Raw genomic sequence first — 20,764 nt, forward strand, 5'->3', positions numbered from 1 at the left:
ACCTACACAGCTACACACACTCACACACACACAGCACCTACACTGTCACACACTCACACACACACAGCACCTAGACTGCTACACACACTCACACACACACAGCACCTACACTGCTACACACTGTCACACACACACAGCACCTACACTGCTACACACTGTCCCACACACACAGCACCTACACTGCTACACTCTCACACACAGCACCTACACTACTATACACTCTCACACACACAGCACCTACACTACTGTACACTCTCACACACACACACAGCACCTACATTACTATACACTCTCACACACACACACACACACACACACACACACACACACACACACAGCAGCTACACTACTGTACACTCTCACACACCCAGACACAGCACCTACACCTCTACACACTGTCACACCCACACACAGCACCTACACTGCTACACACTCTCACACCCACACACAGCACCTACACTGCTACACTCTCACACACAGCACCTACACTACTGTGTGATACGCAATATAGGCTTGCATAAGTGCAGACAACGCATGTAGTTCATAAACTACATTTGGTCCTTATCCTTGAAATAAGTACTACAAATACCCGAGGAATTCCACAGTGGCAGCTCTAAGAGTTTGAAGGGGATTTTGAGAGCAGGACCAGCCTGACCTATTGCAGGTCTTAAAATATTTAGGAAGTTTTATCATTTATTGTATCAACCTGGGTGGCACGGTGACACAGTGACGCAGTGGTTAGCATGGTGCTTCACAGTGAATGGGCATGACGTTAAATTCCTAGGGTGCTGTATATGTGCAGTCTGTAAGTTCTCCCTGAGTTTGCATGGGTTTCTTCCCACAGTCCAAAACATGCTGGCAGGTTACTTGCCTTCTAGAAGAACCGGCCCCGGTGTGAGTGTGTGTGGGTCTGTGATGGACTGGTGTCCTGTCCAAGGCATACCCTGCCTTGCGCCTGCTGCTTTCCAGAATCAAGTCCAGCCCCCTTGCAGCCCTGGAAGATATGGTTAGAAATGGAGGAATGGACAAGTGGGCTGCATGGTGGCTTTTTTCTGTGTTCTGGTTTCTCCCCTCCTTCCAGATATGCTGAGTGGGTTAACTGGAGTTTTAAAACTGCGCCTGTGTGTGTCCAGGGTGGGGTACAGTGAGGATGAGCTCCAGGTTTCTTGTCTGATCATGGATGGATTTACCAAAAATAAGTTTATGTGCATTTAACTCTACTTCTCTGGCTACCCACTATCCAGCATTGGATAAAGGGATTAGGAAATGCATGGATATAACTGTACTTATGTTGAAATATGACTGTTCATGTTTTAGCAATTGTATATTTATTATCTTAATTTATAACAAAATAGTGAGCTCCTACAGGCCCTTATACTTGTATGAAAAAAGCTTTAAGATGTTTTGTTGAGTTGCTTTTACTAGGTTTTTTATCTGCTCTGTGGCTGACCGCATCATTAACAGGAAATACAACTTCTCAACTAATGTACCAGCTGCACAAATCACTTACCACTTCCTGTAATAAAACTGATTTACAGACCAGCTCCTCAGGGCTGTGCTTTGCAGCCCTGCTGCTCGGAGGGGCTTCTGTCCCCCCGTTCCACCCCGGCTCTGAAAAACTCAACAATACCTGTGTTTTTCTCGAGCAGTATCTGTTAATATTCTTTAGATGTGCTGCAGGGCTGCACCTCTCCAGCACCAGAGGGCAGACCCAATGCCAGGCACTACTGGAACCCAGTCTCAATGTCAAACACTGTGCTGTCGCCCTCGGCCACACCCACATCCGAGACGGAGAACAGTGTGATCTGGATTAACACTCACACACGCACACCAGAATTAACACAAAACAACGTTCTTTAAGAAAATAATAACTGATTTATAAAAGCTTTGCACAATGACCTGTATTACACATTTGCAAGATGTTTACTGTAGGTTTCTTACAAGTCAGGTTGCTTGGTAAGGCAAGCTGACTGTTATCCTGAGTGGTTAATCTGCTGTCCTCAGAAGTGTCTGTTCAGAAGACCTGCGATGGGGGGAGTGTGGAGGAAGTGCACAGAGTTCTTCTGAGCACAGCTGCACCACAGTGGGCGGTATTGAAGGCTCCCTAATGTTTTGTGTCAGCAGCCTCCCAGGAGGAAGTGTGCCAGCACAAGGTCCTAAGTCAGTCCTGGCCAGAGTTTCAGCAGTAGCCAGAAGAGCTGTTGGGCGCCGGGCCGCGTCTCCGGTGGACCACCAGGCCGGGATTCCTGAGCAGAGTGTAGCAGAGCCACCACCGACGGCAGCCTCTGCTCTCCCGGCGACTCTCACACACCTCTGCAAGACAGGCAGGTCAGTGCGCAAACTGCTGCAGCCGCTGGAGGGAGGCAGAGAGCAGGACAAGCAGAGCAGAAGAAGAGGAGAGAGAGCGCCCCCCTGAGGCAGGGAGGTCCCGCAACAGCAGAGACAGAGAGGGGGTCAGGGGAAGGTCAACCTGGACAAGACCAGAGTCATGGTTGGCCAGAAGCAAGCCAGATCTCAGGGAAACAGGTACCACTCCACACTGCACAACACCACTGTGGAACACACAACCAGCTACACATACCCTGGACTGACAATCACTTCACCTGGAGCTTTGACCTGGCACTGAAGGAGGAGGCACACAGCACTTTCTCCACCATTACAACATCAACCCCCTATAAGAATCTGGCTGTGAATATTAGACAATTAGACAGTGTAATGCACTGCTTTGCCCTATAGGCCAGCAGCCATATCACCCTGCAACTCACAACTGGCAACCCACTGAAGTTAAGCAGGTGTGAGCCTGGTCAGTACCTGGATGGGAGACCTCCTGGGAAAAACTAAGGTTGCTGCTGGAAGAGGTGTTAGTGGGGCCAGCAGGGGGCGCTCACCCTGCAGTTTGTGTGGGTCCTAATGCCCCAGTATAGTGACAGGGACACTATACTGTAAACAAGCGCCATCCTTCAGATGAGACATAAAACCAAGGTCCTGACTCTCTGTGGTTATTAAAAATCCCAGAGTGTTTCTCGAAAAGAGTAGGGGCGTCCTGGCCAAATTTCCCCTTGGCACTTACCAATCTTGGCCTTCTAATAAATTGTGTTTGCATTGTAAATGTAAATGTTTGTTAATTGAACCTGTTTTGACAACACTGTAATTAATTCAGCAGTCATGCCAATAAAGCTTAATGAATTAGCATCTGAATTTGGAAGGGAGGGAGCCACAGACCATGAGAGGGAAGAGGAGAAGGCAGGGAGGGGGAAAGGACAGGACAAGGACAAGAGACAGACAGAGAGGGAGGGCTGCACACCTGTGGCTTTCCGCAGTCTCTCTGTGGAGGACCAGCGCGCTGAGTCCTCGCGGAGAGGGTAGAGCTGTCTGTCCTCCAGCAGGCAGTGGCAGAAGCTCAGAGCTGTGGGGTTGGTGTGACTGGAATCAACCAGCAGCACAGATACCCAGGACCAGTATCCTGCAAAGACAGCGCCAACAGCGTGTTGTTACAGTCAGCAGGTGGCGCTGCCGTCTGAGAAAGACCCAGGCCTGGCTGCATGTTGGGAAATTCACTACATGAATGAGGTATTCAGTATTCAGCCTCCCAATATTCAGGGGCAGTGTGTTCACAGGACAGTCAGTGTAATCAAACACCACACACACACACACTAGCTTCTTTCTATACTGTATCCACATCATGCAGGCCTTTAAAGGCCATGATATGGAGTTTTATTATTACCAGGGGTCTAATGCTTCAGTCTAATTGGTGCTCCTAAGTGGGTAAGTAACTGCATGACTCTTCTGGGCCAGAAATGGAAAAGCTAGAAAAGCTTCTGGTTGTGTGTCGAGGTCCAGAGTCATGCACCATTGCAGAATCCCCTGATCTGCTATCATTAAGACATTTGGCCATATCACCCTGCAACTCACAACTGGCAGCCCACTGAAGCTCAGCAGGTGTGAGCCCGAGCAGAACCTGGAGGGGAGACTCCTGGGAAAAACTAAGGTTGCTGGTGTGGGTGGATTCCATGAAGTTGACACAAGCACAGAGAACGGAAAAGAGCCGAGCCAGTCCGGTCGGGAGCTCACCGGAGTCCAAGAGGCCATGCACCCCTGATGGCATGAGGGTCTGGTCAATCCGACTGACGGTGAAGCTGCCCAGGAGCAAGCTGATCAGCAGCCGTTTCATAGCCATCAGCAGGCCCACGATGGCATTGTAGAACAGGCTGAAGTAGCACACGTTCTCAAAGGCCCGTCTGCAGAGAGGGAGACACGACCAGAACACGTCACACAAACACAGCTGGGGCTGCAGGCAAGTCTTTTAGCTAAAATAATAAAACACAATATTTCATCAATTCTAATGTACTGGGTATAATTAACAACTGCAAACAGGCAAGAAGCCTACAGATGTTTGACACACATTGAAAAGCTTTCCAGAGCTGAGAGATTCTTGAATGATTAAGTATCGAGAGAGTGGCGACACTGCTCTGCTCTGTTGTGACTCTGTCCTGACTTCTGCCTCACTAGTGCCCTCAGTCTGGCCTCTGTGCAGGAACTCTGCAAGGGAGTGAATGTTGCAGTGTATTTCTTCAGAAAGTGTACATTTGCAAAGGATTGGCAAAAACACACGTGTGAAATAAACACAGCACTCAAGAGACCCACAGAGCTAAAATAAAGTCCCACCTTTGCTTTACTCACAGATTTTTTAAAGCAAGAGGTTTGTGCCTGTCAGCTGGGGTCAGTCGGTCTTGCAGGAAGAAAACCCTCACTATGATTCTCTGAGCGAAGTAGACCACCAGGAAAGGAACAACGTTAGTCCTGTACAGAGAAAAGCAAACAGTGAAGCTTGTTAATCATGACTTCAATGGTGAGATGAGCCTAATTACCAAATCTCAGCTCTCAGCAAAGTAAAATTGACATGAAAAATAATTAAAGTGCAAAATATAGATATTAAATGTTAATAGAAATCAAAATAAGATTATTTCTTTTCTTTGTCATTGCAACTGGTGACTCCGTTTCCAGATCACCTAGGAATTGTGAGGGATCCACAGGTACGCACACACACACAAGCAAACAGTTCGCTGTCTAAACAAAGGCGATGAACAACAAACAAATTTTATTTAGTCTGGAATCAAGGGGATAGCTTTGCTTGCTTGCTTTCTGGGTGCACACACAGAGCAAAATAAGGTCATTCAAGTAAGTCCAAAACTAAATATTAACTCAAACCAAACATGTTTCCTTTGTTATCTAAGTGAAATGAAACACCAATTTAACTGCCTAATTTTGGTTAACTCAGGTGTTTCTAATAAACGCCTTGTTTTGTTTCTCACGGACTAATTGCTTTCTCCCACAACCTGTAGGACCCAAACCATGGCAACGGGGATGACCTAGTAGTGCCTGTTCCAGGTCTGTGCTGTGCGTGGTTCGACGTGTGAGAAGATACCATTATGTGGGGGTAGTATTTTCATAAAAACAACTGCATACATAGAAGGATTAAAAGCATTTTATTTTTGTCAATACTATATCCACTGTTAAATTGTGTGTTTACCGCAAAAAGCTTTATATCAGAATTGTGATAATTAATTTGTCTAATTCTTTTTTGCTTTGTAGTTGAACCTTCTAGCGGGAGGAGTGTCAGCTACAAAAACAGCTCCTCTGGAAGCTCTGTGAAGTTGGTCTCCTTACAGACAACACAAAGGATAAAACCCACCTTGCTCGACAGTGCTACGTTTATGCCTATATCTCGGGAACGAAAGGAGCTGAAAAGTTACTTTCAACGGCACAAATGCAGAACTAATGAATGAAACCAGTCTGGTTTCTCTACGATGTTGTAAGAGGGCTGAGTGACATCATGACCCCGAAAAAATGAGGCACTATATCTTGGAAACAAAAGCAGATCAAACGCTACTTTCAATGGCACAAACTGGCACAAACGTAGCACTAACCAATGAGGTGGGTTTCATCGTTTGCACTGTCTGTAGGCAGGGGGCAACTTCACGGAGCTCCCTCAGCTAAGAGCAAGATAGGAGGAAGTTTGTGCAGTAGTGCTGAATAGGACACACACCTATTTTTCAAAGTAATCAATGTACACATTCTTTCAACTCTAGTTTTGTGTTTTTCCCTTTGGGCTAATTTGTCTTTCTCACAGTGTTTTTCTGTATGTGGAAACAGCTCCTCACAATGAACACCTTTGCACTTCTATGCAATTGTGGTTGTGTGATCAATATTGCTCCGTCCGATCTGCACTTCTAAACTATTGAAGGACGAGACTGTGACATTTATGGTGTCAGCGGTGGGATGGCAAGCTGCAGAGGACCTTGTTCCCAAAGATGGAGACCTGGACTGCCAGATCAACAGCTGGAGATGGAGGTCTGGGAAACAGATGAATCAGGTGTATCAAAGGAACCCAAATGAGGAGGCAGACACATGCCTTCAGATGTGACCAAGACTGTAGGAGCAGACGGAGGAAATGAAACGGGTATTGTTGTTCCAAAACTTTTTGACTGGACAGCAAAAGCGAGATGAGGGGTTTCTAAGTCCTGCCTGACTTAAGGTCGTCAGTGTAGCTCTTGCACCTGCAGCAGACGCAGCCAGTGATACTGGACCAAGCCAGAGACTCCAGCTCCTCATCGGTCACGTGGAGCCAGAGCAACTGGACATTTCCCGGCAGATCCCATGGAAGGGAATCATGGGGGAACCAGAACAGCGGCTCTTACAGTATATATAGAAAGGAGCCAAAAATGCCACCGTACCAGACTGGGGAGGACACTGAGAACTATCTGTTGAGATGCAAATGCATGGCTAGAACTTGGCAGTGCTCAGAAGAGGAGTGGGCCTGTCACCTTGTTCCTTTGCTTACAGGAAAGGCCTTGGAGGTGTTCTCAGCAATGGATGGGGATATATCCAATGTGTACAGTGAGGATGCTCTCTTGGCTAAATTTGGTATTTCACCAAAAACTTATAGACTGATTCAGGGCTGTCACAACACCACCAGGAGAGATCCCCACAGAGACAAACCACCATCTCAAAGGATTATACTGGTTTCGTCACCAAAGAAGAATTAGGAGAAGCAATTATCCTTGAGTAGTTAAGAGTCAGATTAAGACATGGGAATCTTAGCCTGAATGAAACACCAAGGACAGTAACACTTACACTATATTTCCACAGAGAATCACAATCTCCTCCACTCCTCCATCCTTCAAAGGCTGGACTATATGTATATCAAAGATGATGGCAGCAATGAAGAGGATGTAACTGAGCACATTCTGACCTAGGCAGAAACGGCAAAACAGTACTTATTGATCGATTCAGTGTGTCTTAAATAACTAATGCTTGAGGAACTGAGAGGACAAAGCAAATAATTTCTTCAACTAATCAGGATATGAGATGTGCACAAAACCGTCCCTGTCCTCTATCTGCCCCAGTGTCTCTCTACCCACAAAAACAATTAATTCCATACATATCTTAGCTGCTCCATTTATATGCATAACTTTAACTCAAGTAGGTAGCTGTGTCTGCATGCGTAGGCTGCAAAGGAACAAGTAAAGGTTTATTCCATGCTGAAAAGAGAAGAAAAGAAACACAACGTTTCAGCTGTGGAGTCTGACACCCCAAGAAGGCTCCATAGCCAAAATCTTGGGTTTATTCTCTTTTCAGCATGGAATAAACCCTTACTTATTCCTTTAAAACTTTAACTCTGTTTTTTAAAAGTCCATGAAATATAATTCTGCTGTGCTCTTGGTGTCCCAGGGCTCACTGACTTACCTACAAACAGGAATGCAATCTGAACTCCCATGTAGGTGATGCTTTTTGCCTGAAAAACAAAAGCTCCACCCCTTCAGCACACGGTGAGTTTTGCACTGGACAGACAGCAAGATCACTGCAGTTACAAAAAAGCAGCCAGAACTGGGAGCAATACCTTTCAAAGCACCACCACCCACAATAATGTCAGAATCAGGATTGTCACTGGCTGGCTGTGTGCCATCATGGTGACACAGCAGTCTGCACCAAGATACCAGCAGCTTACCATGGCAGTGTCTGAAGGAGGGACTGAGTGTGGCAGACCTGTCCGATCCCCCTTAAACAGCCTCTTCATCTGTGTCCTGAACGAAGGACAGGAGTGTCAGCGCATGGGTGGCATTTCAGCGAGAAACAGTGAGTCAGTGGAGCACATTCCCACAATCCCCAGCTGGGCCCCTACATGAGACGCGGTAGCGCTTGTGTTATCAATAAACCTCTGTCCTCCTCCATTCTCTCTTTCTGTGTATCGGGACACCTTTCACTAAGATGTATTTCACGGAGGTCTTGTGTATTAATAAAATGCATACACAAGAACATTATACATACAGCGGTCAATGAGCAAGTGCACAAAACAACATTTCTTACTACATGGTAATATTTTGCCACCATCCCTGTCACAGCAGTCCTTATCCACATGTGGGCATGAATGGAAAACAGCCGCTCACCTGTAATGCGCCAGGATATGGAAGATATGAGCAATCGATACAAGACCAGCCATGACAGTTGCAAAAATTGAATGTGTTTGTCCTGTAGGGATGCCAGAAATCACAATGCAATGGAATGAGTTTATTTTACTCTGCCCTTAGAGAGCAGAAAGAGAAAAATGTGTATATTCTCCAACTCTGCTCAGGAACATAAGTACATTTGAGTACTTTTATACACTATATGAAGCCTTGAACAACTTTTGTGCTGTGTTTTGGATGTGGGCAAACATAATATATACTGTATTTAAGTAAAGACTATACAGTACAGAATACAAATTTCAACATTTTTCTGCTCAGAAACATTGCACATTCTTTTTGTAAGCAAAAGAAAGATTCCACAAAACAGGTGTTTGTCCCCTTTGAGCTGAAACTGAGTTTAGCTCAAAGCCTTGCACAGACCACAAGATCACCCTCTACACACCTAGTCTAGATTCTGACCAAATTTTAACCATTAAGCAGCCAAACAGTTCTTAATAATATCATATTTCTGGCATTAATTTACCAATAACCTTTAAAATAGTATGATATGGTGCATCACTGGTATTGCTTGCCCTAACCTCATAAGTTCTATGAACAATAATGTCATGTCATTTGCCAAACTGCTTTATACCATACAGTGTAGCAGGACACCGGAGCCTACCCGGCAAGAAACGAGCGCAAGGCAGGGTACACTCTGGACGGGGCGCCAGTCCATCGCAGGGCAAGTGCAAGCCAATCATACATGGGGACAATTTGGAGGCCACAGTAAAGGCCGAGGGGGAAAATTTGGTCCGTACACTGGGATAACTCCCTACTCTTATCAAGAAATGCCCTGGGATCTTTAATGACCACTGAGAGTCAGGACCTCGATTTAAAGTCTCATCCGAAAGACGGAGCCCACTACAGTATAGTGTCCCCGCCACTATACCAGGCATTAGGACCCACACAGACTGCAGGGTGGGCCCCCCCCCGCTGGTCCCACTAACCCCACTTCCAGCAGCAACCATAGCTTCCCAGGAGGTCTCTCATCCAGGTACTGACGAGGCTCAACCCTGCTGAGCTTCGGTGGGCTGCCAGTTGAGAGTTGCAGGGTGATATGGCTGCTGGCCACGTACAATAATATGAAAGCTATATGTTTTTGCCAATACAAACACTAATCTCCTCTCTCAGGGACACCCCTTTTACCAGAAGCTGTGGATCAGAGCTGCTGATCACACAGGAAGATGAGGAGTTTCTCAGTGGCTGCATTGCCTGTTCCGATCATTATATTATTCTAGATAGAAGCAAGAGACCTTGAGTAATCGGAAAGAGATTTGTGTATAATTTAGGATTGGCAGTTGGGTTTAATTGCAGTATTGTGATTCCTATGTTTTGGATGGGAATCAGCCAGGTAATGGATTGAAGGAGAGATGGGAGTAACATACCACTGACATGCAGAGGTTACTTCCACAGTGACGTGGAAGTAGGAAGTAGAAAGATGTGAAAGCAGAAGGATGTTGTTTTGGCTGATGAGTTTTCTTCTTGGGATCAGGCATCACCTGAAGAATGTTCAACAGCTGAAACTTTTTTCTTTCTACTTTTCATAATGGCCAAAGGTGCACAGCAAGAAAGAAATGCAAACTGCTGTCAGAAATGTGGAAAGATGCTTGCCGACGTACCTTTTAATAACAGTAGGTCTTTAATCAGAGGAAACCTGAATATGATTTGCAGGTTTATGAAAACAAACTGCAAAAAGGACAAAGAACAACAACGTTACTCTGGTTTAAAATGCTTCAAAGAACAAATAAATCAGACAAGGATTTGACATAGTTGTTTTTTGTGAATATTTTGTAGCTTGTGGAGTGTTGACACATCACAACTGGGGGCTCCAGCAGGATACAAAAAGAGCATAGCACCTGGCCAAAGTTCAGAGTTAGTCAGATAAACCGAAATTAAATACTAATTGCATTAAGGGTAACAAGGCCAAGGCACAGAAAACCAAGGCATTTTTAGTTCTGTTCTTATGTTATATGCTTGACACTCTCTTACTTACAGTGTAGGTGACATTCAAACCCAGAACAACCATTATTATCATCCGGGCTGGGAAGCGGAAGAAGGGATCCCAGTCATAAATGTTGCGCTGGAACCAGGACTTCGCAACTCTGCAGGGGTTTCGGAGCAGAGAGGCGGCACTCAGAGCTCTGCCTCAGTGTGAAACGTGTTCATGACATAGAGCCAGCACCCAAACGTGAAATTATGACAAACTGTAATCTTATCGAACCAAATGAAAACTTCAAATACGTGACTACGTTCTTTTGCAGAGTTCCTGCTGGTATCCATCCATTTTCTAAATTCTTAATCCACAGTTGCAGTGAAGCTGGAGTCTGTCCTGGCAAGCAATGGGCACAAGGCAGGGTACACCCTGGACGGGACGCCAGTCCATCACAGGGCACACAGGACACAGACATGACCACACTAGCACTGGGACCAATTTTCCCAGAAGCCAATTCACCTACCAGGATGTTTTTGGACTGTAGGTGCAAACTGGAGCACCACTTCAAGGCAACAACTCTAACCACTGCATCTCCATGCTACACTTCATGCTGACATTAACAAGAATATTTAATTCAATAAGGATCCTTCTGCTCAGGGCTGCAGAACACTATCAGAAGCTGTCCTACACAGAGCAGTTCCCCACAGAATGCTATAAAGCCTTATTCTAGATGTGATCCTATACACTGTGCTCATGCAGATGTTTAAGCAGAAAGGACACTGCACTCACTGTGGGCTGCTGGGCTTCAAGAGGCGCTTCACGTACTTAATGTGATGGACGGAGACAAAAAGCTCTTGATCCTGAAACACAAAGACACATTTAAGGTGTTCATCTTTGCCCAAATCAAATGCATACAAAATAAATGAATAAAAACAGGAGAGCCCATAAAAATTCAGACACATGAAACATTACTTTCATTACCTCCTTGCATTGGAACAGACTCCAGCGTCTGTCCATTAGCTGGATGAAATTCACAAGAAAGCGCACAATGAGGAACATGGTGCATAACATGGCAGGAATTGGCGTCGCACGGGGATACACATCCCTGACAATCTGAGAGAGAGCAGAGTCCATTCAGTGCTGGTCTTCATAGCAAACCAGAAGAGCTTGTCTGATGGGGTTAACAGCAGGAGTCCCTAGACTGTTTAAAACATGGCCAGCGAAATCTTACTACAACTGACTGACCTCATTCTTTTCATGTTGCTTAGCTATTGATGATCCTAAATCCTTTCCATAGTCACAAGATTTAAACAGATTGACTCACAATCGCCATGTTTGTATCCACAGTTCTCTTCACTTGATAGACAAACCTGCAGTGAAGAAACGGCTACAGTTACCAAACCCTTGTGTGTTGCAATGACTGTGTGTGTGACAACCACATAGTGCAGAAGACAAGGAATCAAGCACAATGGCAGCAGAATGAAATTACAATGCCTGTGGGGGAACACAGTACGTAAACTAGATCAAAACCATTCTGCTGCTGTTCGTCCCAGAATTCCTATGGCTTAGCAATAATTTAATTATTTAGTAATTGAGGTCATAAATGTTTCTGGAGCATTTACTTTCTACAAACAAATTTATATTCCTATGAATTTATCTGCTACACCATCTAGTTCGATGACAGATAAAATCCTTTTTTATTTCAAGTGAGACAAAACAAACGTTGAGGGGAACCCTATATATATGTTGTTGGTGGTGCTGCTGGTTTAGGGGCACAGAAATGGAAAGGCAAAGTGATTAACTACACCATGGTACCTAATGAGGAGATATGCCAGTAGCATGCACTGCATTTGAATGCAAGCAGCCTGAACACAGAAGGACTGCGGCACAACTCCAAGCACAATGCGGAGCAGACACAAACACAGCAGCAGCCCAGCTGGGGGTTAGGCCTTGCCCATTGTGAGAAGCAGGAAGCAGATGCTGAGGCAGAAGGCTGATACTTGAGCTCTGTGGTACAAATGGACAGCTCTACTGTAACTGTGGCTGGTGCTCGTTACAATCCCACTGGGCCAGCACAGGTGTCAGCAGCACGCCCAGCAGGAAGAGGGTCTCACCAAGACAGCGTGTAGAAGAAGCCAAGGAGGGAGCCCACGATCTTGTGGTCCGTGGTGAGGCAGATGAAGATGGGGTAGTGCACCAGCGCCACCTCCAGGGCCAGCAGGAACTGCACAATCACTGGGAAGGAAATGAAATGAATACTTTGATTTGATGTAGCATCTTTCAACACAAAAATACTAAAGCATTTAAAGAAGTTTAAAAGCATACATACTAATGAAGAAGTATCAAAGACAAATTCCATTTTAACTTTGTAAAAAAAAGATTATAAGAATAAGTCTTTAGGGGTTGTTTAAAAATTGGCTCCACATTTGCACAGTCTTGTTTCGGCAGGAAGAGGTAACAGACAAGAGCAGGGTGTTTGACCACTCTTGCCTGCAGTGGCTTCTGTTCATGTGAATCTGGACTAAATGAGTCACTAACTCATTAAACGGAGTCATTAGTCACAGAGCTGCAGTAAAACACAGAGGACCCTGCTGTGCCCACTGCGCAGGCCTTACCCTTGGCCCAGGCGGGCACGAGGAAGGGCAGGCAGGAGTACTCGCCAGACCGCAGCATCCTCTCCAGCACCACGTTGGCTATGGCTCCGAAGGCGGCCGCGAAGGTCCAGCGGTTGCTGTGGGTGCTCAGCAGACGGATGGGTCTGTCCGCCGGCCAGAGCCGCACATGGGGGGACAATTCAAGCACAGCATGAGGAGATCCTGGGCTGCTGCTCTTGCATCACGGGGAAATCTTGTCTTTATTACAGACAGCCTGCCTAACCTGAGTCAGCATGGCTCTGGTGAATACCCTGGACACGCACCAGATCACTACTGTAAATGAGTGCTCACTCTTAATATACTCATTTTGTTAAATAGAAGATAATGACAAAATTATTAATTATTTAATTAAAGGTTGAAGGATATAAGTTTCTATAGAAAGACTAGGAATGAGAGGCCACATGTCCCATCAGACCCACTGAAGACTTAGTGTTTAAATGATCCAGGAGAGTCCAGGAGGGTGAAGGGGCACAGAAAGCTCTTGGAGGAGAGCAGGACGCAGCTCCGGTCCTGGAGGTTTATTCCCATCTCCTCCCCGGTGTCTGATTTAGCTCCTCCAGCCTCAGTGCCGCCCCCATCCCCCACTCCAGCCAGAACAGCACACTGCTGCCAGTGACCTACTCATCTCACTCTGGGGGACCCACTGTCATCACAGGTGCAACTGGGGTTCAGCTGCAAAGGTGTGGGTTTGTGGTCCGATATTTTGCAGCTGATGAGTTAACTGTCTTCATTCTCGTGTCCAATTCACTTCCATTCAACTGTGTCCAGATCTCACTGAGATGCAATGACAACACCATCTTGGTTCACCTCACTGCACCGCAATAGGTATATTAATTGTATCTAAGTGGAAATAGACACAGACAGGATTTTAATCTTTTTAAAGAGAGAAACAGTGTAAAACCAGTCAGACTTACACAAGCATCCCGAACCTGCGGTCCAGAGGAACCAGCTCATCCACTCTGTGGTGCCTCTGACGTCTTTTCAGGAACGACAAAATCAGTGTTATGAGAACCTAGAATGAAAGTTGCATCTTAATAATAATTATAATAATTGCTTACACTTTTATAGTGCTTTTCTGGACATTCCACTCAAAGTGCTTTACAGGTATTGGGGATCCCCTCCACCTCCACCAGTGTGCAGCCCCACCTGGATGATGCGACGGCAGCCATAGTGCGCCAGAACGCTCCCCACACATCAGCTATCAGTGGTGAGGAGAGCAGAGTGGTGAAGCCAGTTCAGAGATGGGGATTATTAGGAGGCCATGATTGGTAAGGGCCACTGGGAACTTTGGCCAGGACACCCCTACTCTTTTCGAGAAGCACCCTGGGATCTTTAATGACCACAGAGAGTCAGGACCTCGGTTTTACATGCAGGGTGATATGGCTGCTGGCTAAAAATGTATACCTTTATCTAAATTTAATTTTTAAATATTTAAATGTATTGTTTAATCTAGCTAATCTAGCAGGTCTAATATGTGACATAAGCTCATGGTCACCCAGGATGGGAGAGAACAATCCTTAGAGTCAGGTGTGCTGATCCCCACCTCCAGCCAGCAGCAGCACCACAGCCGCCACGTCTCCAGCCGTACAGCAGGCCCAGCCCTGCACTCTCTTCCTGCCTGTCTGGTACGACCGTGCTCTGATGATCTTTACTACAGTACAGTAGAGCTGCTTTTACAACAGCAATAATAAGAACAAGATGTACAGTAGCCACTAGAGGAAGTGAGCTCTACTAAGAATGAAAAAACACAGGGTCTAATACAGGGTCAGCTATAATATCATAACAGTGATCTAATTTATTTGTTTGCACAAGCAATAACTTGAATTACAGAGGAAAACAATGCTTTGCTTAAAGATTACAGTATTCATTTTCATTAAAACTACTTACTACCACTGAATACTATTTCTGAAATAGTTACAGAACAAACATAATACTATGTTAGTGCTTGTTTTGCAAGCTGCGGAACCATGCCCTATAAGGTATTAAGCCTCGCATTTGTGAAATCGGCTTTCGATGAGACTTCGAGGTACCTAAGCCTCACAAACACAGAGGCTTTACTGTATTGCTAAACAAGCACTAGGCATGTTCAAATATGAACTACAGTAAGATCTTAGGACTGCCTGCAACATTGTTTTTCAGCTTTGATTAATTGAAGGTATTAGTTCTGCCCGTCACTAGATTACAGAGGTGACATCTTGGCCAATGCATACAAGTTTGGGCCAAGTCCCGCTACTGTAACAATTTACTCAGCTTAGTAACAACTCAAGCCCATGATTGACGACAAAGCGGTTGGCTCAAGTCCTTAACTGCCCCAGCCTGAGCACAAACCTACCGCAGGTATCAGCCAGTAATGCAGGCTTCTGAAATCAGCACAGAGTTCTGTCAAATCCAGTCTGTGGAGAGAAAAAGACGAGGTATATCTCTTCCAAAACATCTGTGCCTTGTGACAAATTTACACATCTACACACCATGCTCCTCCTCACAAAGAGCTTCACATTTTCCTTTCAACTAAGTGACCTACACCCACCGGCCAAAATATTAGGAACCCTCCTCGAATAGAGAGAGGCTACTCAGACCAGGAGAGCTGCTGAAAGTCTGTCTTGTGCTCAAGAAGTCAACCACACGCTGCCTTCTGTTGAGAGAATTGACTCTGGGGGTCCTGCGTATCCTAATATCCTGTGAAGTGAAAGTCAGTGTTATCAGGGGAGTTCAGAGTTCACCCCATGTGTAAGTGTAAAGTAATTCAAGGGCTCGTCTGGTTCCTCATTACTGTGAATTCTCTATGGACGAGGTCTAATAGCTGAGCGACATTATCATATCATAACCACACTATGATTTCACTGTCATAACCACAACCACAGCTCTTGTTATTCGCATTTTCTTTTGAAACTGCTAGAGCTCAGAGCTCACTGAAGCATAAAAAAGTCGCTTGAAAATATAAAAAAAGAAAAAGGCCGCTGTATTTTTAAAGCTATAGCAATTGCTTGCGAAGAACCTGCTCACAACACATCCTGCCAGCCTGTGTCCTCTAAGAGCCACGAACAAGGATTGCTGTCAACGTGGTTTGTTATTAAAAAATAAGTATTTAAAGACAGGGAGAAAAAATAGGCCATAATTAAATCAATGTTTGAAACCTTCAAAAAGTCAAAGCTTATTTTTTCCTGGCTGATTAGTAAAAACGCAATGAATTGACAGTCCAAACAAACTTCGTTGCCTCTCTGGTCACTTTCCTAAGGAGACCTGGTGAGGGTGTGACACTGTACCCTGGGATAGCCAGGACAAAACCCTCAGTGTCCCTCTGCTCGTGTCCACAGCCTGCGCTGCTGGTGACCACGTCCAGGCCTGACTGAGATCCACCGGACTGCAGCACAAGGCAGGGAGAATCCGTACAGCTCAGTGTGACTGAAGTGCCCGAGAATCTGAGAACTGCAGATTCCTCCAGGGCAGAGCAGCTGAAGTGCTTTCATCAGAATTCTGGGATTTAATCCCTGTTTTCAAACAGCTTTAGCAGTGATGGAAAGACGAATAAAGGAAAAAAAGCCCCCTTTCATTTAAACTGTGTTTGTAGTTAGCACAAGGTAGTCTTTATATATACACTGTATGTTAGTAATTTGTCATCTAGGAATTAGGGAGCGAGTTATAAAGGCAATGGATAAAGAATATTCAGATTTGCTTAGAGAGTAGATTAGCGGAGCAGATCATGGAGGAGCAGGGCGTCCTGCCTTCAGTGAGATGACTTACATAGCAGGGCTGTCGGTGGGCCCCATCGCTCCGGCAGAGAGACACAAGCCTGGCTTGTCGGCGCGTCAGCGGGTCGGAGCTCCTGGACTGCACATGGCAGGATCGGGCTACACATGGGCACAGGCTCCCCAGGCACCTCCCTTCCAGTGACGTTGGGAAAATTAAGGAAGGGAGAGAAACCGCCCACCAGTTCACCACCTCCTGGCACAGAGCCCAGCCATCTGCACCCGTGCAGACTGAAGCACAGATCTTCCTTCTCCTCTCCTCTGACCCCCGACACTCACTGGGACCCCAACATCTTCCAGTGCAGCCTGCTGGCTCCCTGCCTGGCACAGGGGCTCTGAAGAGCAATGTGCAGACCTGCCTCCACTACTGAACCACAGCTCATGGCTGTAAGACCTGTTCAATTGTTATTATTATTCAGCTGCTCATCAGACACCCTGACCCTCTCACAGACCTCTTCAAAATACAGAATCATACATCAATACAAACAATGCCTGCTCTTTCTAGTCCTCCTCGTCCTTCCTGCACACACAGTAATCTCTCTCACCAGGCAGTAAAAGCAACAGTGAAAGAAAGGAGGAGCTCTGCTGTCATTTTGTCTTGTTCACAGTTTCACCTCCCCATTGTCCAAACACAAGCTGCTGAGTTAAATGTTGTCTCTGCATTGTCTCTGTGTGTGTGGTGCATGTGTGTGTTTTTGTGCATGTGTGCTTTCGTTTGTGGGCCTGTGTGCAGGTGTGTCTTTGTGAGCATGTTTTTGTGTGTGTGGTCCATTCATACAGTATGTGTGCAGGTGTGTTTGTACATGTGTTTGTGTGCAGGTGTGTTTGTTTCCTGTGTCTTTGTCTGTGTGCGTTTGAGCTCCTGTGTTCAGACGTGTCTTTGTGTGTGGGTGTGTGTTTGTCAATTCGTGTGTTTGAGCTCCTGTGTGTGGGTGTGTGTTTGTGTGTGTGGGTGTGTGTTTGTGTGAATGGATGGATCTTCAGAAAAATCTTCACTTCAACTATGCTGGGGTTTTTTGAGGTCAGTGCTGTGTGCTGTACCAGGGGTGTGTTGTGGTCAGTGCTGTGTGCTGTACCAGGGGTGTGTTGTGGTCAGAGCTGTGTGCTGTACCAGGGTGTGTTGTGGTCAGAGCTGTGTGCTGTACCAGGGTGTGTTGTGATCAGAGCAGTGTGCTGTCAGGGGTGTGTTGTGGTCAGTGCTGTGTGCTGTCCAGGGGTGTGTTGTGGTCAGAGCTGTGTGCTGTCAGGGGTGTGTTGTGGTCAGTGCTGTGTGCTGTCAGGGGTGTGTTGTGGTCAGTGCTGTGTGTTGTCCAGGGTGTGTTGTGGTCAGTGCTGTGTGCTGTACCAGGGGTGTGTTGTGGTCAGAGCTGTGTGCTGTACCAGGGTGTGTTGTGGTCAGAGCTGTGTGCTGTACCAGGGTGTGTTGTGATCAGAGCAGTGTGCTGTCAGGGGTGTGTTGTGGTCAGTGCTGTGTGCTGTCCAGGGGTGTGTTGTGGTCAGAGCTGTGTGCTGTCAGGGGTGTGTTGTGGTCAGTGCTGTGTGCTGTCAGGGGTGTGTTGTGGTCAGTGCTGTGTGCTGTACTGGGGTGTGTTGTGGTCAGTGCTGTGTGCTGTCCAGGGTGTGTCGTGGTCAGAGCTGTGTGCTGTCAGGGGTGTGTTGTGGTCAGTGCTGTGTGCTGTACCAGGGTGTGTTGTGGTCAGAGCTGTGTGCTGTCAGGGGTGTGTTGTGGTCAGTGCTGTGTGCTGTCCAGGGGTGTGTTGTGGTCAGAGCTGTGTGCTGTCAGGGGTGTGTTGTGGTCAGTGCTGTGTGCTGTCAGGGGTGTGTTGTGGTCAGTGCTGTGTGCTGTACTGGGGTGTGTTGTGGTCAGTGCTGTGTGCTGTCCAGGGTGTGTCGTGGTCAGAGCTGTGTGCTGTCAGGGGTGTGTTGTGGTCAGTGCTGTGTGCTGTCAGGGGTGTGTTGTGGTCAGAGCAGTGTGCTGTACCAGGGTGTGTTGTGGTCAGTGCTGTGTGCTGTACCAGGGGTGTGTTGTGGTCAGTACTGTGTGCTATCAGGGGTGTGTTGTGGTCAGAGCAGTGTGCTGTACTAGGGGTGTGTTGTGGTCAGTGCTGTGTGCTGTCAGGGATGTGTTGTGGTCAGAGCTGTGTGCTGTACCAGGGTGTGTTGTGATCAGAGCAGTGTGCTGTACCAGGGGTGTGTTGTGGTCAGTGCTGTGTGCTGTACCAGGGGTGTGTTGTGGTCAGTACTGTGTGCTGTCAGGGGTGTGTTGTGGTCAGAGCAGTGTGCTGTACTAGGGGTGTGTTGTGGTCAGTGCTGTGTGCTGTCAGGGATGTGTTGTGGTCAGTGCTGTGTGTTGTAAGACCCAGCCCCATTTGCCCAGCTGCAGAGGCTCCAATATTCACTTCAATACAAAGGGCGTCGTTTATTTTCTTCATGGTGTCTCTTCACCCTTACCTGGTAGTATTTTACTATACTTCAGATTTTTATAAGACAATTTTATAAAGAACACAAACATACTTTAAAAGTCCATTATTTTTTTCATAGCTGTTTCCTGAAGTTGTGTGACTTAATTGGAGTTTATTTTTAAATTGCCAAGATGTTTTGGGGGTAACCACGACAGTTTGAGAGAAGGAATCTTCACAAATACATTAAATGAAATTATCAACCTGAAACACACATACTGTAATATATATATATAAACACCACCAATCAAAGTAACCCAAATCACAGCACAAGCCAGACAACACTACCTTACCCACAGGGACATATACATTCAAATACAACACAAATTGGATTGCTACAGGACCCCAAAAAGATAATACACACTAGCTGAGTATATGATCAGGGTAGAGATACAAAATACAGACTCAGTGACAACAGACTGGCCATTAAAACTGGACACAAACAGACCCTGCTACACAGAGAGGACATGCTCAGTGACCACAGCCTGGCCATAGAAACTGGACACGTACAGTTCAGGCTGTGATCCTACTACCAGCAGAAAGAAACAGAAACAGAGATGCACTGTGAGAAATACTCTGGGATTAGACAAACATTCTTACCTAAAATAACAAATCTAATTCCAGAATTCCCACACCTGCCAGAATCAGAGCAGCTTCCAGTCCTACTGGGGGAGGAAACGCACTAGAGCTGCAGCCCAGTGTATGATCTCCTGTCCCAGCCTGAGGAACAGTGATCCTCTCTCTAATAATACAGTGTGTGATCTCCTGTCCCAGCCTGAGGAACAGTGATCCTGTCTCTAATAATACAGTGTGTGATCTCCTGTCCCAGCCTGAGGAACAGTGATCCTGTCTCTAATAATACAGTGTGTGATCTACTGTCCCAGCCTGAGGAACAGTGATCCTGTCTCTAATAATACAGTGTGTGATCTCCTGTCCCAGCCTGAGGAACAGGCAGTGAGCCTGTCTCTCAATAATAATAATACAGTGTGTGAACTCCTGTCCCAGCCTGAGGAACAGTGAGCCTGTCTCTCAATAATAATAATACAGTGTGTGATCTCCTGTCCCAGCCTGAGGAACAGTGATCCTGTCTCTAATAATACAGTGTGTGATCTCCTGTCCCAGCCTGAGGAACAGTGATCCTGTCTCTAATAATACAGTGTGTGATCTCCTGTCCCAGCCTGAGGAACAGTGATCCTGTCTCTAATAATACAGTGTGTGATCTCCTGTCCCAGCCTGAGGAACAGTGATCCTGTCTCTAATAATACAGTGTGTGATCTACTGTCCCAGCCTGAGGAACAGTGATCCTGTCTCTTAATAATAATACAGTGTGTGATCTCCTGTCCCAGCCTGAGGAACAGGCAGTGAGCCTGTCTCTCAATAATAATAATACAGTGTGTGAACTCCTGTCCCAGCCTGAGGAACAGTGAGCCTGTCTCTCAATAATAATACAGTGTGTGATCTCCTGTCC

At 46.2% G+C, this 20,764-nt stretch overlaps 1 protein-coding gene across 2 annotated transcripts; it reads right to left on the minus strand.

Moving 5' to 3' along the window:
• Positions 1–1,608: 1,608 nt before the first annotated feature.
• LOC148817326 (stimulated by retinoic acid gene 6 protein-like) lies at positions 1,609–16,897 on the minus strand. 2 transcript variants are annotated; one of them, XM_088938960.1, is made up of 18 exons: positions 16,833–16,897; positions 15,424–15,484; positions 14,006–14,103; positions 13,053–13,195; positions 12,552–12,672; positions 11,762–11,807; positions 11,419–11,457; positions 11,227–11,297; positions 10,498–10,606; positions 10,124–10,190; positions 8,448–8,529; positions 8,009–8,084; positions 7,747–7,795; positions 7,135–7,252; positions 4,681–4,800; positions 4,072–4,238; positions 3,305–3,463; positions 1,609–2,313 (listed from the first exon to the last, which is right to left on the minus strand). In XM_088938960.1, exons 1-18 carry the CDS (start codon positions 16,856–16,858, stop codon positions 2,180–2,182), a joined length of 1,686 nt encoding a protein of 561 aa, XP_088795086.1. In that variant the 5' UTR covers positions 16,859–16,897; the 3' UTR covers positions 1,609–2,179. The 2 variants fall into 2 exon arrangements, with proteins under 2 accessions (XP_088795086.1, XP_088795085.1); XM_088938959.1 differs by having other exon boundaries at positions 11,419–11,550.
• Between the last annotated feature and the right edge of the window lie 3,867 nt (positions 16,898–20,764).

Source organism: Atractosteus spatula, chromosome 21 (assembly GCF_055471065.1).
Source record: "Atractosteus spatula isolate fAtrSpa1 chromosome 21, fAtrSpa1.hap1, whole genome shotgun sequence".
NCBI lineage: Eukaryota > Metazoa > Chordata > Actinopteri > Semionotiformes > Lepisosteidae > Atractosteus > Atractosteus spatula.

Bases quoted from the DNA above. Each gene is read 5' to 3' on its own strand.
- LOC148817326 (XM_088938959.1), bottom strand. From the start codon at position 16,858: ATGGGGCCCACCGACAGCCCTGCTAT. The intron at 12,673-13,052 runs GTAAGGCCTGCG...TTTCCTTCCCAG, and splicing joins CGTGCCCGCCTGGGCCAAGG to TGATTGTGCAGTTCCTGCTG. The intron at 3,464-4,071 runs GTGAGCTCCCGA...CTGTCTTTGCAG, and splicing joins GCATGGCCTCTTGGACTCCG to GATACTGGTCCTGGGTATCT.